Source organism: Martes martes (genome assembly GCF_963455335.1).
Source record: "Martes martes genome assembly, chromosome: 8".
NCBI classification, from domain to species: domain Eukaryota; kingdom Metazoa; phylum Chordata; class Mammalia; order Carnivora; family Mustelidae; genus Martes; species Martes martes.
In genome coordinates this window covers 78322225-78340691 of record NC_137895.1, presented here as the reverse complement: position 1 = coordinate 78340691, position 18467 = coordinate 78322225, and the positions used below count along the sequence as shown (strand labels likewise).

The 18467-nt window shown below is 38.9% G+C and overlaps 1 protein-coding gene and 1 long non-coding RNA gene across 6 annotated transcripts in view; one reads left to right on the top strand and one right to left on the bottom strand.

The window, feature by feature from the left end:
* Positions 1–922: 922 nt before the first annotated feature.
* LOC308347358 lies at positions 923–3991 on the bottom strand. The gene is made up of 3 exons (XR_013967242.1): positions 3835–3991; positions 2142–2303; positions 923–1138 (listed from the first exon to the last, which is right to left on the bottom strand). It is a non-coding gene; the product is annotated as an uncharacterized lncRNA (long non-coding RNA).
* A 95-nt stretch (positions 3992–4086) lies between these two features.
* Positions 4087–18467, top strand: part of YAF2 (YY1 associated factor 2) — a 73499-nt gene continuing 59118 nt past the window's right edge. For 2 of the 5 annotated variants that reach the window (XM_080810717.1, XM_080810718.1), the window contains exons 1-2: positions 4087–4285; positions 4712–4837. In XM_080810717.1, coding sequence (XP_080666843.1) covers positions 4260–4285; positions 4712–4837 — 152 coding nt within the window. In that variant the 5' untranslated portion in view covers positions 4087–4259. Of the gene's footprint in view, positions 4286–4414; positions 4577–4711; positions 4838–6577; positions 6957–7848; positions 7982–18467 lie in introns of those variants that run through there. The other 3 variants (XR_013967241.1, XR_013967240.1, XM_080810716.1) reach the window with 3 other exon arrangements.

The window sequence follows — 18467 nt, the reverse complement described above, 5'->3', positions numbered from 1 at the left end:
AGAGAGAGGTCACAAGTAGACAGAAAGGCAGAAGCAGGCTCCCCACTTAGCAGAGAGCCCGATGCAGGCCTCAATCCCAGGACCCTGAGATCATGACCTGAGCTGAAGGCAGAGGCTTAACCCACTGAGCCACCCAGGCGCCCTATAATGCCTTTTGAAAATCTCCAGATGTCTTACTATGAAATATATCCAGCCTTAAGACTTTCAGATGAGGATTGGGAAACTGTATTAGTAATGTTGTAGGAATACACTGGAAATGTCAATTCAAAAAAAATCTTTGCTGACCTCTTTATGCTGCTGTTATGAGATTAATTTGTGCAGTGCCCCCTGCAAATTCATGTTGGAATTCCTAATCCGCCGGTATCTCAGTATGTGACTGTTTGGAAATAGGACCTTCAAAGAGGTAATTAAGATAAAATAGGTCATTAGGGGAGGCCCTAACCTAATGCGACTGTCCTTACAAGAAGAGATTAGGACACAGACACACACAGAGAGGTTGTGGCCATCAACAAGGCAATGAGAGAGGTCTCAGAAGAAACCAACACTGCTGACACCTTGATTTCACACTGTAGCTTCCAGAATTGTGAGAAAATAAATTTCTTTCGTTAAAACCACCCAGTCTGTGGTATTTTATTTTGGTACCTAGAAACCAAGAGAGTGGTAACATATAACTTTTATAATGAACAAAATCAGAAAAGGTATCTCCGCTTCACAAAAATGAAACACCAACCAAACAAAAACCAAAAACTCAATCTTTTAAAATGTGATTGTTTTTACAATTGCAGTTAATTATTGTTATCCTTCATTCTTAGTTCTGTCAGGGAAGATTTGTAGCTCATTTCTCCCTCAGTTATACCATTTCCCTCACATTGCAGTCTTCAGGTATTAGTTCCTATTACCAAATAACTACACAGAAAAGTTTAATACACAGGTTTTATTATTGCGTTTGCCTTCTTTTTAGAAACTCAGGGCTAATCAAAACCGCCTGGGGTTTCTGGGATCCCACGGTCAGTCTCTTGATCGAAGATGGGTTCTCAATCTCTTCATCTACCTCACAGAGAGTAGATTACTCTTCACCTGTACATAGGATCCCATGTATAGTTTCAGTAACTTTTTCAGTCTCTGCATTCTAGGAAGCCTATCAGAATGAAAGTGAGTATTACTATATAAATGACCTAGGGATTATTTTAATTTTTAAAAGGTAAAGAATTAGAAAATCACAACACTTTATTCTTAAATTGTTAAAACTATTGTTAAAGTGCTTTTGTCATTTTACAAGTGCCCCCTAGTGAACTGCATGTCTAAAGTATTGAACTTAATGCACTGACAAGACACCTGAACAGGTAAGAATCAGGGTCACTCTAGTGACAAGGATCTTTATCTTCTGCATTGGCCACTATTCCAGATTAGTAGGAAACACTGTAGGAAAAAGGTATGATTTTTGGGTAAAGTAGGAGGAGTAGCTTCTGTAGTACTCTCTCCATGGAAGCCTGCTATAGGGAGGGTTTTTTTTTTTTTTTTTTTCTAAAAGAAGCACCAATAAATGGGAGTGCAAGGGTACGTGCTTTTGTACTCCACTGAAACTGGGTTCCTAGTGCTTCTAAAAGGGCTACCATACTTTGTAGAGTTGTAAAGTTCAGCTGGAAGGGGTGTTGTACATTTCAGCATTGATTGGCCATCTTCTGCACACAATATGCTTAGCAGGTATAAATCCTGGTGTGAAAACATATCTCAAGAATTGGGACATAAGTGAATGTATTCATTTTCAGAATGTTTATTGCCTACCAACTACGTGTCAGACTACTCTAGGGGCTGGACATGCAGTGATGAAGACAAAAAAATAAAAGTTCCTGCCCCTCTTGATTATGTCATCCAGGAGTTCACTTTCCAGTGGTGGAGGTTGTATTCTAGTGAAATGGTGAAGTACAACATGGGAGAGTTTTAAAGTGTCCATTTGGTTTTCTTTTGACTTAAAAATACGTTGTTGCCATCGCTTTTGGAAGCAGACCGGTTCCTGCCAGTCTCCTTATCCATATGGTTGAGGAATTTTAAAACATCATAATGACTTAGACTTGGAAGGGATCTTAAAGTTATAGGTTTAACTCTTTTATTTTACAGATGGAAGATCGGAAGTGACTTACCTAAGTTTACCCATTGTATTACTGAAAGATTGAAGACTAGGCCTTAGATCTCCTCTTGTTTACTTTTCTCAACCATATTTCTCATAGTTTCCAAGCTGAGGTCGAAGTCTGGATAAGTGACACTTTCAAAAAGTACAGCTGGTGCAGTGAGTTCAGGGACCCCTGTAAATTGGGGTGATTTGGTTAATCAGAAACCATGGTTTAGTAAAAGACAAATAAGATATCTGAGCTCTAATCCTGGCCTTTTCATTAAAGAAAAAGCATTTAACCTGGCCCCTAAATTCCTTGTCTTTTAAATTAAAGGACAGGCTAGTTGGTGAGAATATTTGCATAATACTTGGAGTCCTTTAAACATAAGGCATTCATGTGAAGAGATTTACAAAGCGCCTGGCATATAAGGCTAAAAAACGTTAGCTATTTTATTATTAATCACACAACCTCATAATAATTACAGATACCATTTTGCAGATGAAGAAGTTGAGAATTACAGAGCTTAAGCACAGTTTCCAAGGTCCATCAGTGAAGGGGCTGAGAACCTGGGAATTCTGACTTTACTAGTTCCTTTATAGTGCATTAAGATTCTTTCAGTTTTGGGGCGCCAGGATGACTCAGTGGGTTAAGTCTCTGCCTTCCGCTGGGGTCATGGTCCCAGGGCCCTGGGGTCAAGCCCCACATCGGGCTCTCTGCTCAGCAGGGAGCCTGCTTCCTCCTCTCTCTCTGCCTGCCTCTCTGCCTACTTGTGATCTCTGTCTGTCAAATAAAATCTTTTAAAAAAAAGTTTCTTTCAGTTTTTAAGATTACTATTTTATAGGAATTTGGACTTGCTGTGAAACTAGAAATATGGGTAGAAGCACTACAAGCTGAGAGTAGAGGAAAATATTTTAATCAGAAACCAGCCATGTGGGTGAAGGAAGAGTTTGGGGAAAGGAATACATGAGTTTCATCTGCTCTGTTTGCAAGGAGGCAGCTTTTCTGATGGGGAGTCGGATAGGGAGGTAGGGATAAAGTTGGATCCTTGATTGCCAAACTATGGTGTCTGAGAGCCTTAGCAAAATACTGGATCAGAGTGGTAGCCTAATGTTGTCAGTATTTTAATCGGGTTGTAGATTGCCGAACGGATTGGGGATGGGGGTGGGTGGAGCTTCTGGGACCCGTTAGAAAGTTATTGCCAGAGTCTAGTATGAGATGAGGCATCTGGTACGTTGAGGTAATAAGACTTGGGAGAAAGGTGTTCTTTTCTTAGTCAACAGATAGCATTCAGGGAATATATAAACTCGTTATTTTTTTAAAAAAGGGGGGGCTTATGAGTTTTTTTTTTTTTAAAGCAGCTACTGTAGAGTACTTTGCGGGGGGTGGGGGCAAAAGAGTGCGTTTGGAATTAAAACCAAGGTTAAATTCCTGGCTTTGCCATCTTCTAGTTATATAATGCAGAAGTTACCTAACCTCTTGAGTCTCGGTTTCGTTTCCTCTAAATTAAGGGCGACAACACCTTCTCGGTAGAGATTTGCGTATAAAATCAGTATTTTAAGGCACCTAGCAATGGCGCTCAATATTGGTTCCCGCCTTCCCCCAGGTATCCCTCGGGCTGAGTCTGCGGAGCCAAGGACCCCCGAGGCCGGGAAAGCGGTTCTGCCTGGACACCGCGGTCGGGCACTCCTCCCCAGCCCAGCTGACCTCCGATCGCCGGCCCCACCTGGGAGCACACTTCCCATGGGATGACTGAGCATCCCCCGCCAGAGGGGCTCGGGAGCGGATGGCCACTCCCGCCAGCCCGGGAGGCGGTGGGGAAGCGCGGAGAACCGGGCGGAGAGGCTGCAGCGGCCACCCCCACGCCGCCCGCCCGCGAACTCGCCGCGGGTGCTGGGCCGCGCTGGCCGCGTTTGAAGTCTCCGGCGCCGCCGCTGGTTGGCCCGCGCGGGTCACGTGCGCCCAGGCAGGAGTTTCCCCGACAGCTGGAGGCTGCGTGGGATCCGGCGGCGGCTCCCGAGCTCGGCGGTGCGGCCTTCCCCGCCCCCTCCTCCCTCCTCCCCCGCCCGCTTCCGCCCGGCTTATTATCCTCCTTATTGACAAACAGAGCGGCCGCGGCGGCGACTCTCGGCGTGCGTTTGTAGCCAAGCCATGGGAGACAAGAAGAGCCCGACCAGGTAACAGCGCCCGGGCCCCCGGGCCCGGACTGTGCAGGCGGCGGGGCCCTTGCGCCGAGCTTCGGGCGGCCGTCTCGCTTGCCGCCCGGGCAGCGGGGCCAGAACGGGGGCGGCGCCGGCGCCGCTGCTGCGCTAGCGCTGCCGCGTGAGGGGCCGGCGCCGGCCGCCCCACAATGGAGCCGCGATGGCGGCGGCCCGAGCGGTAGCCCGGGGTGTCAGAGCGGCGGCGACTGCGGCCGCCGCCGCGCCCTCCCCCTTCCTGACTTCCCTCCCACTCCGAGCCGGAGCGCGGTGCGCCGGGGGCCCGCGGGGCGGGGGTCGCGGAATTGGGGCGGGGGGCGGGGCGGGGGCGGCCGCGGGGCCCGGGCGCCGGGCGCGGCCTGCTGGTGACCCCGCGCCGCGTCGTGTCCGGGTTGTGTCCTGCAGGCCGAAGCGGCAGCCGAAGCCGTCCTCGGATGAGGGTTACTGGGACTGTAGCGTCTGCACCTTCCGGAACAGCGCCGAGGCCTTCAAATGCATGATGTGCGATGTGCGGAAGGGCACCTCCACCCGGTGAGTCCCGGGCCTGCCCCGCGCGCCGTCGGCCGCCCGGGTCGCGGCGCAGAGGACGCCCCTGCGGCTGCCGCCCCCTCGCGTGACACTCGCAGACCCGGCGGGAGGAGGCGAGACCGAGGTGGTGGCCGCGATAGGAACTGGGTCGGATTGATCGCGACCCGAGCGATGGTTTGCGGTGAGGGGTCATTGAAGAGGCCGTAACGTTATTTGCTGCCAAGAGAGAATAAATTAAGAGAGGCATTAGTTACTGCGATTTAATTCGTATTGCTGGGTATAATGCCCCCCCCATTCCGGGTATAATAATGTGGGCTGCATTGTTGTGTTAGTGTGTAGGAATCAAAGAAAAACCATGAAATCCTCTGTGGAAGCAGAAGATGTAATTTAATTTCGTTCCTCAAAAAAAAAAAAGTATCTCATTATAGAATATACAATAGGTTCAACTTCCTTTTTTTTAATATAGACGTCTGGAAGGGTCAGATCAGGATTTTGGTTAGTATTTTTATTCTTATTCTCTAAGATTTTATAAATAGTTGGAGGTGAGCCCAGTCACAGGGACACATTTTCACTGAAAGTATCTGAATATTTTTAGTTTGATTAAATGGCAATCTATTAGACTATACAAATGAGATGAAATGATCTCGGCCTATTTTCAGTCTTTATTTTGTTGTAGGCTTACATTATAATAGCTCAGTCTTTTTTAAAAACCATTTAAGTGAATTAAGTGGATAAAGAAAATCATACAGGAAATTCAAAGTCTGACATTCTTGATCTGCCAACACTTGGTTACAGAGTTCCTTCGCCTTTATAGGAAACTAGCCTTTAATTTGTTATAATCGTGTGATTTATAGCCTAATATATATTTGGGGGGGGAATTTAAGTTTTATTTTTAAAATTTATTCAGTTTATTTAAAACAAAAACAAACCAGTTCATCCATTTCTGTCCTCCCACCCCCAATCTGACACAAGAGAGTCATATGTATAGTCTAGTATTTAGATATCATGTATTTTGATATTAGAAAGTCTGTTAGAAACTATGCTCTCATGAGAGTATACCTATACTGATGTGATATACTGTTGCTTTTTAAAAAGGGCTACTCAATATTGACATCAGATTTATATATTCCGTAGAAGTTAGATTTCTAAAAATGAGATATCCAGATTTTTAAACACCATTTACAACAATTTATTAAATTTTTAAAATGTAGAGACAAGTGGCTGGCAATAATTTAAATTTTAAGATTTGTTTAGTTAAGCTAGCTGCTTTTGACATACCTTTTTGTGGATCATAATATGCTTTTACGTTAATTTTCATTTGCATTGATAAAATGTATTGAGCATTTTTCATGATATTCTTTAGGAAGCAGACTTTAAGATATCTTCTAAATTTAAGGGAATATAACAGACCATTCTAAAAAGAAAGAAGAGCATTTATTTGCTGAAATGAATGTGGCAACTATTTTTGGACCCGTGATTTAAGTGTTTTGAAAAGTGGAATATATCTTTATATAAGGTTGGATTTGGTTGAGAATGTTTGTATATCTGTGTTAGTACTTTGTACTCCTTAAAACACTCCAGCAATTTTTAGAAAATGGTTTTTGGAGGCAGGAACTTTAAGAGACAATTATTACAGTCTTAACCTCTGGTACGATGTTGTTGCTTTTTGTTGTTCCCTCTCTATTTTCTTGTAGCCATTAGAAAAAATACTGAAATTAGAAGAGCCTATATGTTTATTTGCAGGGACAGCAAGGAAGGGGGGAAGCTGTTGTCCTACTCCACAGCCAGTCTTGGGGTTAGAGGAACCCTAAGAAATAGAGTAGGTGGTGGCAGCTCAGAAGAGAAGAAACAGGCTGAATACCTGGCACCTGGAAGAAGAAGGAATAGAGTGCACAGGGGAGTTGGCCCAGGACAGAGAAGTGGGCCTAGTTTAAAAGAGGCTTGAGGCCCACATTGGGGCCCCTGATATTTTTTTACCAGTGCATCTGAGCTCTTGTAGATCCAATTTTTAGTGGTGGAAACATTACTTGAGGAGGACTCAGAGAAGCATTGTCATTTGGATTGAAACTGAAGAGGCTCTGGGCAACTCACCAGAAGTCTAAGGGACACTCTGTTCCTAAAAGTAAGTGTTCTACAGTACGACCCTCTCAGCTTCTTCCTTATCTCTGAATTGTCTCTTCTCTTTTGATTTTTGGCCCTAAGTTAAACCTAAGAACTCTAATTTCTGTGTTATCTGTTATTTTCCTGCCACTGTTTCTGCAATTCAGAGTGGAATCCATGTTTGGATAGAATATTGGAACAAGGCATTGTTAATAGGACAGATATTGACTTCACCACAAAATACTTCCCTCTCTGGTAATGTTAGAAAAACAGGATTGCAGAACACTAGTGAGAAGCAAAAGTTTCAGGAGCTGGAAGAAATAATTCTATACAACTGACATGTTAATTAGCAGTTAGGGTAATTTCATGTGTAAGGTTGGTGATTCTCAAAGCAGGGCCTGGATAGCGGCAGAGCAGGAGATGTAGTTTGCTAATGACTTGTTTGCGTGACTGACCTAAGGGACTTGAATTGCTTGGGTCACACTGACCTTTGAACTGATTTTGTCTGGAAGTTGCCAAATGTGAGGCCAAGTCTCAGCCATTCCAGACATTTGAAAAGTCTTTTCTTTTTAAATCTCCAGAGAAGACGGAGCCCATGGTTTCCTTCCAAAGTCTTTACTGACAGTTTTGTCTTTAAGGAATATCAAGTTCAAATCCTTTGTATTTCAACAGAAGACACCCCCCCCCCTTTTTTTGGGCTATATCCTTGGTAGGTCACGATTTTCTGCAGAATAATTATGCAGTGAAATGAGGTCATATTCATAGTAGCATTTTAAAATGAAACATGAAGTAGCTCCAGTTCCTAAATTGATCAGTTATATTCTTTAAATTAATGCCATTTTTATGATTAAATTTCAGTTTGTGCTTGCTGGCCTTAAGTAGTTTAAATTTGATTAATCTCTTTTTTTATCCAGAATCTAAATAACTAGATAGTTCAAGTACCTGAAGTTTTCTACATTGTGCTCTTGTGAGAGAAGCAATGATAAATGTCATACTGACAGGAAACATTTAAAAAAGAAAAAGCTACGTGACAAATTACTATCAAAGGTACTATACAGTCTCCTTCATCTTTTTATCTCAAGTTTTTATATAGAAAGAAATGTCTCACATATAAACCTCAGAAATGTTAGGAAATTAAGAACCATTCTAAATCATCAGAGAACATTTACTATAGTGTGAATAAGGGTAGTACAATCAATGTATAATGATTGAGTTAAAATGGTATCTTAACTGCCGCTTCTTCATATAGGAATGGAAATTACAGGTGGCAGATATTTAAAAATGAAAATGATGAAGCAGTTTGTTTTGCTTTTGAAATGTGATCTCAATGAGAACATATAAAACACCTAGTCTATAGTGGACTTTTCAGGTGTAATTTAAAGTATAACAGGTAATGTTTATTTTCTCCAGTTAAGTTGCAACAGTTCCCTTAGGTTTTTTAGAGATGTTGTTTTAGAGAACAACGAAAAAGATTTCACATGGAAGAAAGAGCACTAGTTGTACTAGATGTCTGGCCACCTGTGTTCTTATCCATTTCAACTACTTCAATGTTCAGCAGTGTTCTCTGAACATCTTAGTTTATATAAGGGTTGAGCTAGGTACTGGACATACAATGGTGAGCAAATAGATGTTCCTTTGTTTCCTTTGTAAAATTTTATGATTTTGTTGTCAAATCAGAAATACTTTGAATAGTATCAAATACCATACATGAAGTAGTATGAGTAAATCTTTATGTATATGTTGAGGTTGAGATTTTCTCATTTTAAAAAAGTAGTATTGGGACACCTGGGTGGCTCAGTCGGCTGGGCATCTGCCTTTTGCTCAGGTTGTGATCCCAGGGTCCTGGGATTGAGCCCCACATCAGGCTGCCTGCTCAGCGGGGAGCCTGCTTATGTGTGGGTGTGTACATGAATAAATAAAATCTTTAAAAAATACATTAAAAATTTTTAAAAATCGTGTTTGTAACTGAACACAGTAATATTTAGGATCTGACTATTGGTAAAAAGGTACATTATTTCAGCTTCTGTAAAATGGAAGTAAATTGTTTAAGATTTACATTTTGAAGAAATCTAAAAAAAACCCCAACTATCTGATAAAAAATCTTTTCAGTATTATTGTTATCATTGTTGCTTTTTGTCTTCTAATTTGAGGTTTGCTGCAGATTCTCCTACTCTTGAATGGAATGGGAGAAAAAATTGAGGGCCATCTAGGTCAGTTTGTTTTTCAGAAATGCAGAGTTCCCCAATCTCCCTTATCTGTCTGAGGAGACTTTCCAGCTACTACACAGCTGTTGTTGTTTAGAGATTCTTTATTCTAGGCGCTTGGTTGGTTGGTTTTCCTCTTATATCTTGGGTTAGAGTAATCACAGGAATTCATTATTTTTTTTTTTTAAGATTTTATTACTTTATTTGACAGAGAGATACACAGTGAGAGAGGGAACAAAAGCAGAGGGAATGGGAGAGGGAGGAGCAGGCTTCCAGCCGAGCAGGGAGCCAGAGGCGGGGCTTGATCCCAGGACCCTGAGATCATGACCTGAGCCAAAGGCAGCTGCTTAATGACTGACGACTGACGCATCCAGGCGCATCCAGGCACCCAGGAACTCATTATTTACAGAGAAATTCCTAAAGTGATTAGCGGTTGGATTAGTGGTTTTCAAAAAGTGTGATCTGAGGAACCCTGGGGATCCCTGAGACCCATTTAAGGGAGTCTGTAAGGTCTAAACTGTTTTCATAATCATGTTAAAATGTTACTTGCCTTTTTTTCTGTGTGGACACTGCAGTGGTGGTACAAAGGCAAGGGTGGGTAAAACTGCTGGGCCCTTAACATGAATGAAAGCAGTGGTAACAAATCGCTGTCTATATTCATCATTATCTTCACCGCTCTGCAAGTGAAGTAAAATAACGCTAGTTTCACTTAAGAATGTATTCTGTTGATGAAGCAGTAAAAGTTACTAATTTTAGGAAGTTTCATGTCTTTTTTAATATTGTTTGATGAACTGGGAAGTTATAAGTAAAGTACTTCTGTTGCATACCAGAATATAGTGGTTGATTCAAGGGGAAGCATTTGTGTAGTTGTTTGAGCTGGAAGCAGAGTTAGCTGCTTTTTTCGTAGAACATCATTTTTACTTGAAAGAATGCCTGGCAAACTATGGCTATTCAGACTCGGGTACGTAGCACATATTTTCTTGAAAATGAACATAGTGAGTCTGTGATGTCGAGGAAAACAATTGATAGTATTTGTTTCCAATGATAAAAATTGAGCTTTCAAGTGAAAACTAGATTTTTTGAAAATGTGTAACCATGATAGTTCCTAGTATTTTAAAGATGAAATAGGTGGTGATATCAATGAACGTAATATCTGATATTTTATCATGAAATTTGTTGATATTTGGAAGATTTGCATAACTCAGTGAACCAGTATTTTCTAATAATGTATGATGTTACAAAACCACGTGTAGATAATCCATTTAAAGTGCAAAATAAACGAAGAGATTTTAAGGGACTACCATGAAAAGTTTGTTGTTGTGGTTTCACATGTCACATTGCAATTAACCTTTGAGAAATAACTACTTGTATGTTTTCAGAAAAAGGCTATTAAAATACTCCTCCCTATTCAACTACCTACTTGTGGGAGTCCACATTTCCTTCATATTCTTGAACTGAACCAACCTACTACAACAAATTGAATGCAGAAGTAGATATGACATTCCAGATGTCTTCTGTTAAGCCAGATATTAGAGGTTTGCAAAAGTATGCAAGTACTACTCTTCATACAGTTACTTTTGTTTTGGAAAATACAGGGTTTTAAAAATAAAAATGTTTATATTAAAATATGCTTTTTATTTTTTAATAAACTAATATATATTAAAATTTTAGTTGTTTTTATTTCTAATATAGTAATTTTTTTCTTGCTAGATAAGACTTACATAAACAAAAGCTCTTTTAACTTTGAGAGTGTACAGAGAGCCTGAGACCAAAAAGTTTATGAACTGCTGGTGTAGGGCTTGCTAGCTTAGGTTTCTACAATCCAACAGATTTATTTCAGCAGGCATTCTTTTCCTTTCATTTATCCTTTGTTGAGTAAGATCTCCCTGATAACCTAGTGACCTGCTTGTTAAACTCAGTGGCCTAATCTCACTCTTCTTTCCATGTCACCTCCATAGTATTTGATGTTGGTAGCCTTTTTTTTTTTTTTAATTGAAATTCTCCCTTTTTGATGTCTCTAACACAACTTATTCCTGGTTTTCCTTGTATATCTCTGAAATCAGTTTCTACGCGCTGAAAGCTGGCTTCTTCTCTATGTACTTCACTTTGTACGTGGCATAAACTTTCTGGAATCCAAGCCAGAAACTATCATTGTCTCAACTCTGATTCTAACTTATCATCTCCCATGTCCTGTCTTTGGATTGTCTCTCATATCTGTCCTTTTTCTAGTTTATGTTGCTGTAGTTTAGAAGCCTATGTCATTTCTCTTATGAATTATGACAAATTGGTCTCTTTTCCACAATGCTGCTAACATTATCTTCAGTATGTTTTTTGAAACTGTGTGACTATGCAGGTCCCTTTATTTAAAAAAAAAAAAGAGAGAGAGAGAGAGAGATCTCCAGTGAATAAAGATCTCTTCATTGACCAAAGATTGAGATCCTGAGTGTGGTATTCAAAGCTATATTATCTGTCTCTGAAATGCCTTCCTACCTTTGTTTCCTGCTGCAAATCCCACCCAATCTAATGCTGCATCAGCACTGAAGTGTTTTCATCAAATGGCCCTTCTTAAATCCTTTTGGGTTACAGCCTCCCCACCCCAACTGTTTTATTGATTCATTCTATGTAAATGTATATGTAATTATTCCTAGAGAATCACCATGTTGTAGAAATATCATCTAGATGTTTATCTGCCTTTCTGGGCAGTCTTACCCTCTTTGGTATCCCCAGAAGCTAGAAAAGTAGTTGGAATATTGTAGGCACTTAAACTTTTTCAGCTAACGTTCCTTTAAATTTTATTCTTGCTATTTGACACCTAGCATTGCTTTTCTAATAACTTTTTAAAAGTTTATTTATTTATTTTGAGTAATCTCTATACCCAGCATGGGGCTTGAACTCAGGACCCTGGGATCAAGGGTCACACCTTCTTCCAACTGAGCCACGCAGGCACCCCCCAATAACTTTTAGGACTGTGTAAATGTTATCAGACTATTTTGTTTATAATTTGTAGGTATGTATTTTAGCATTACTTTTTTAAAATATTTCACAACTTTGTCTTGTATTTTGTTGTTATTATTTGATTCAAAGCAAGTGTTTACAGTAGACTAGTAACTGAGATGAGTGGCCCTGAATCTTCATATCTTTGTCTTTAAACATAGAAATAGTATTTTTATAACATAGTAATGTAGTAACACAATATGTGGTTATTTTGAAGAATTAACGTAAAGAACTATTGCATCTCTTTTATGTACTTTTTTCTGTTACTATATTTGTTCTTGTCATATACGTAAAAAACGTGTGCAAGTAAAAAAAGAAAAATAATTTGCATCTCAATTCTGAAACATTTTTAACTTTACCATTTTTAATTTAATATATAACAGTATATTAGTTTCATATTTCAAGGATGATAATGTGCGTGAATACCTTAGCATTTTTATGGTATAACTTTAGAAAATTGCTTATTATTCTTATCTCATAACACTTATATAGGTCTTGTTCAGATTTTTGAAATTTGCGTAGCATGGCTAAAAATGGGAAGTATTTCTTGACTAAAGTAAACTACTGAAGTCATGAAAGAGTACACTATATTATGAAATATATTTTATTCCTTGACTAAATTTTAGATTTTCTGTTGGGTGATTTTAAAAGTTAGATAGTTGATACTGAGGGCTTGTCCACAACTGGAATATGCCAAACATAGATTTGTGATATTTGAGATCGTTTAATTGAAAAATAGTTTAGAATTCAGATTTTGCATTTGTTTGAATTTACAGTTTAAAGTTAACAAACAAATTAAATTTAATTATAATTAAAATGGAACTAATTTTTACTTTATGTGATTGAGATAATCTTTTACCTATGAACTTGTTACTTTTAAAGATGAATCAGTTATATAAATTAGCAGCCACCTATACGACTGTAGAAATTAGGCAGACATTAAAGAAATAATGGAATTTTCCCTCATCTTGTGCTTCTTTACTATTTCCAGTTGTCCAGAGTCAGACTAACAGGATTACTTGCTGATATTTTTTACAGTTCTGTTACCGTTTTGCCTACCGAGGTAACTGCTTATTCTTCAAAATGTAGTTCATGGCTCTGTTCTCTTTGACCCAACCAAAACATGCCTTCCTTTGTCTTTTGTGCATACCTCTGATTGTGATCTTCATCAAGCTTTAGCATTTCTTTATAAATTTAGGCTTGATTTTTGTCTTTCTCATGAAGCTGAATATTCTAAGAGGATGAATTATCCAGAGAGAGGAGGGTGGCTCTTTGGTTAAAGTTGTGAGAGTAGCCATATTCTCATTTTAGAATCTGAATAGTCCCTCAGTTTGTGATGCTTATCATCATATCATTTAGCATATTAGAGTTGTGCTACATGTATGCATTTACTCTCTTGATGAGTTTAAGGGAACTATGAGCTTTTCATTACCTTTTTCAAAGATACTTGACAAAGTACCTGGGAAATAATAGGTGTTCAGGAAAAGTTTGTTGAAAGAGGAGTATACATACTAGAAAGGAAAAATTGTATTTTTTTTTTAAATATAAGCTTTGAAGAAGTAATTCTGACACAGGTTGTCTAAGTCATTTGGAAAAGAACTCTCATGTATACATGTGTGAATTATCAGAAGTAAATGGTCATGAACAAAATTCTAGAATTCTGCCTATGCCTCATGAAAAATACCATATGCCAGGAATTATGCTAGGACTGTAGAATCGTGGATGAGACCCAGTTCCATACTCAGAGAGTTTGAGTTCTAGGAAAGATAGATAAATGGTTTTTGCTAATGAGTAAAAAGAAGATGGAATTTAGAATTAATTTTCCAACATAGTCCTAGTTTTTGGAGAAGTCCTGTGCTCAAGTTAAGAAGGAAATCAGTTATTGCTGTAGTCATTATGAGTCAAGCCCTTTTGGTTAAGTGTGTTTTAACATCATGGCCAATTTCCAGTTTGATCAGTTGGCTTTCTCTTAAGAAATTTAAGCCAAATGAAACTGCCACGTCACTATTAGGTAAAACCCTCTCTTTTTCTTCCTGTATAGGTCTATATGTATATAAATACGAATATTTTAAAAAGGAACTGCTGTTTTTAAGATAATAATTTTCATATAATTGAAGTAAGATTTCAGAGAACTTAAATTATTTGCCTGTGACAAATTTACGTAGGATGATATAGATTGTTGTATGTTTATATATTGAAGTTAATAATCCCAGAAACCATCTTTTTTGAGAATAGAATAATTTTTTTTTAAAGATTTTATTTATTTATTTGACAGACAGAGATCACAACTAGGCAGAGAGGCAGGCAGAGAAAGAGAGAGGAGGAAGCAGGCTCCCCACTGAGCAGAGAGCTTGATGCGGGGCTCCATCCCAGGACCCTGAGATCATGACCTGAGCCAAAGGCAGAGGCTTTAACCCACTGAGCCAACCAGGCACCCCGAGAATAGAATAATTTTATAATGGAACTGAATTTAACATCTTTCTCAGCTATCTTACTGATTATATTGGCTGTGATTTTCAGTGTGCTACTCAGTTGTTTTGTTTTAAAGCATTGTTGAGAAAATGAAATGAGTTAATTTCTGAAAAGCCTTCATTAGAGTGGCTCACTAAATGGTAGCCATTACTATTAAGGTATATATTTGAAAGAATATAATGTATTGCTACAAAATTAACTTTGTTTTTGGTGGTTTCTGGAGGGTAGGAATTCAGTAAAAGCAGTATCTTTATTTATTCAGGTGGTGATTTTCTGTGTTCAGAATGTTTTCCTATATTTCCTTCCATTTGCTGATCAGATCACCTTATGTGGAGGAGAGGAAGATGGTCATCAAATCACAAATTAGTGTTAGAGCCTAGAGTGAAATGAAGATTGACTACTAGTTGATCTTTTCAATCCTTTTGTCTCTCATAAAGAGATGTATAAAATTCTATTTGAGTGAAAGACTTCTTTGCTTATTATTTTCTTTAAGGTATTAGAGGACCAGCATATTTTGGTAGAAAGATTAGCATTTTGTGGAGTATTAAATTTCCATTCAAGATTTAATGAAACAGGTTTTTTAAAAAATATACATTTTCATTTTCCTTAAATAATCATCTTTCATAGCTTGAAATTTTAGTGGTATAGCAAGTATGTAAAATATGTCCTTGTGATTTTAAAAATTATTTAACGAGTATTTACTGAATACTGACCATGTTTTGTTTATTAGCTTTCATGGTTGTTAAAATCTCTGACTTTTGTTACATGATCTATGATAATATCTAGAAGATTCAGTAGGCACTCCGTTTTGCAATATTGTTAATTATGGGAAATTACAGAATTACTGAGAATTTTAGAGCTGGAAGAAACCTTTCAAGAGCTTCCATGGTGTTTAGTCATTTCCTGAGACAGGCTAGTTTTTATAACTTGAAACCTTAGTAATAGAGGGAGAAGATTGTCTTCAGAGGAAAGATCTTGAGGGGTTTGGGGTAAAAATGTTGGTATTAAAACTTCTGAAATAGGTTGAGGCCACCATTGTTTGCAAATCCTTCCTGACTGGGATTTTCAGCTCAGTTTAGAGGATTTCTTGTTGCTATACTGAGAACTGCCAGGTAAAGCATAGCAATTTTCTGGGTGAGGTCTTTTCTGTTTGTTCAAACTCATGGCTCTAGCCTAGTATCCTCTTGGCAGGCAAGAAAACAGGCCTGGAAAGATTATAACTGTTTAAAAGTCAATAGCTTGTTAATGTCAAATTCCGATATTTGGATTTCTGGTCCTTTTTAATCACCTTGCTGTGGTAACATTTAAATTTGCTAGCAAGTAACTTCTTAAGGATTTCTTCTTGTAGATTTCGTATACCTAGATCTAGTGCTGTATGTCTTGATAATTTCTGACATTAATCCTACTTCTTATAACAAATATAAGAATTTATATTAAAAGTGGGCTAGCAGTATAGGAAATGAAGAACAAAATGACAGCCCCAAAATAATGAGTATTTTTCAAGCGCAAATGTTAACAAACTTCATTTTGATGTTTTTTATAGTAACATTTTTTATGCAGTGTATCCTGACTTCTTTGATATCATAGTATTTCTTAGAAGAAAAATCCCTATGAATATTATTTCCCTCTTTTATGGCGACACAAGAAAAGTCATTAATAGTATAATTAATAACCAACTTGGCTATATGTATGTATATGAATGTGTGTGAATAATAAAAAGTTTGTGCAGTCTACTGGCAATTTTTAGACATGAGTTAAAGCACTTCATTTTTACATGTTTTGTAGTCTGATCAGGGTTCTTCTGCACACTGTCGTACTTTATAGGATGTACTAGGGACGATCAACCTATAACAGCAGCAGGTAGCTTATATTTGATGCCAGCACGGTGATTGCTCAAGAAGTAGAGCTCTAGGCACATTTGCAGAGAAGGCAAAATTGTTTTGGTCTTCTATCATCTTTTTCCATCCTTTTTTGCTATTTATTTTTGGTCTCCCCAGTGCCCAAAGTCTCCTCACTAATATTCATTTCTAGGTTGCCTTTTTTTTTTCCCCCTAGCTTGCTTGCATTCTGAGAGGTTCTGATTCCTTTATTTTCTTCACTTCACCAGCAGTTCTTCCTTTACTAGAATATCTTTTTTGTTTTATTTGTTCTGTAAATCTGAATAAAGTAATTGTTTCAAGTGTAACTATAAACAACCTGAACATGGGGGATAGAGTTATTTTTTTCTTAAGGTAGTAACTCTCATTCTGATGATAAAAGTATTACTTATTCCTTGAAGATACTGAAGAAATAGAAGGGAGGTGCCTGGGTAGCTCAGTCACTAAGCGCCTGCCTTCAGCTCAGGTGGTGATCCCAGGGTTCTGGGATCTAGCCCCGCCTTGGGCTCCCTGCACTGTGTCAAGCCTGTTCTCCCTCTCCCACTCCCCCTGCTTGTGTTCCCTCTCTAGTTGTCTCTCTGAATAAATAAATAAAATCTTTAAAAAAAAAAAAAAAGGAAAATAGGAATGCCTGTCATCTCTCCAGCCAGAGATTGCTACTTCTAAAATGTGTTTCCTTTCTTTAAACGTGGATATTAGTGTTTGTTTATTTAAATTGAATTTAGTGAACATACAGTGTATTATTAGGTTCAGGGTAAAGTTAGTGATTCATCAGTTGCGTGTAACATGCATCACTTGTTACATTAAGTGCCCTCCTTAATGCCAATCACCTAATTATCCCTCCCCCCCATCCACTTCCCCTCTTGCAACCCACAGTTTTTTCTCTAGAGTTAAGAGTCTCTTATGGTATGTGGTATGGTGAGTGCTGTGAATTGTGTAAGACTGATGAATCACAGACCTGTACTCCTGCAACAAATAATACATTATATGTTAATTTAAAAAAAAATTTTTTTTTTTAGATTTTTAAAAATTTATTTCTTTGACAGACAGAGATCACAAGTAGGCAGAGAGGCAGGCAGAGAGAGAGGAGAAAGCAGGCTCTCCACGGAGCAGAGAGCCCGATGCGGGGCTCGATCCCAGGACCCTGGGATCATGCCCTGAGCCGAAGGCAGAGGCTTTAACCCACTGAGCCACCCAGGTGCCCCATTTTTAAAAAATTTTTAAAAAGTCTCTTGGTTTGCTTTCCTGTCTGGGTTTTATTTATTTATTTATTTATTTAAAGATTTTACTTATTTATTTGACAGAGCCCGATGCGGGACTCGATCCCAGGACCCTGAGATCATGACCTGAGCCGAAGGCGGAGGCTTAACCCTCTGAGCCACCCTGGCACCCTCCCTGTCTGTTTTTATCTTAAATTTATTTTTCCTTCCCTTCCTCTACGTTCATGTTTGTTTCTTAAATTCCATGGATATTAGCATTTAAAAGTGGAAGTTGAGGTGTCTTTCTTTAGCATGGGAGAAAGGAGGAGACTTCTAAATCAAGACTTCCCAAGATAGCTCTCCCCTTGACTTGATTCTTTCTGGGCTTCAGTATGCTTCACAAACACCCGTCCTAGGGAATGCTCTTTGGGGAAAAAAAAAAAAAAAAAGCCAAGATTTTGGAAAATACGGTGTATCCTATCTTTGGAGTTTAATAAATGAAAAGTTCTGAGAAGTCCTCCAGTAGAACTTGTTTTAGCTTAGTTCGTTGAGCATTTCTCACTCATACTTGACTGGGTTTTTTTTGTTTGTTTGTTTATTTCCTCTCTATTATAATACAGAACTTGTTGGGGCATACTGTTTTGTAGACCCTTGCTACTGAAAGGTGGTTCAAATACCACTGGCATAGACATCACCTGGGAGCTTTTGGAAATGCAGAATCTCAGGGTGCTGGCTGGCTCAGTTTGAGGAGTCTGTGACTCTTGATCTCAGGGTTGTGAGTTCATGT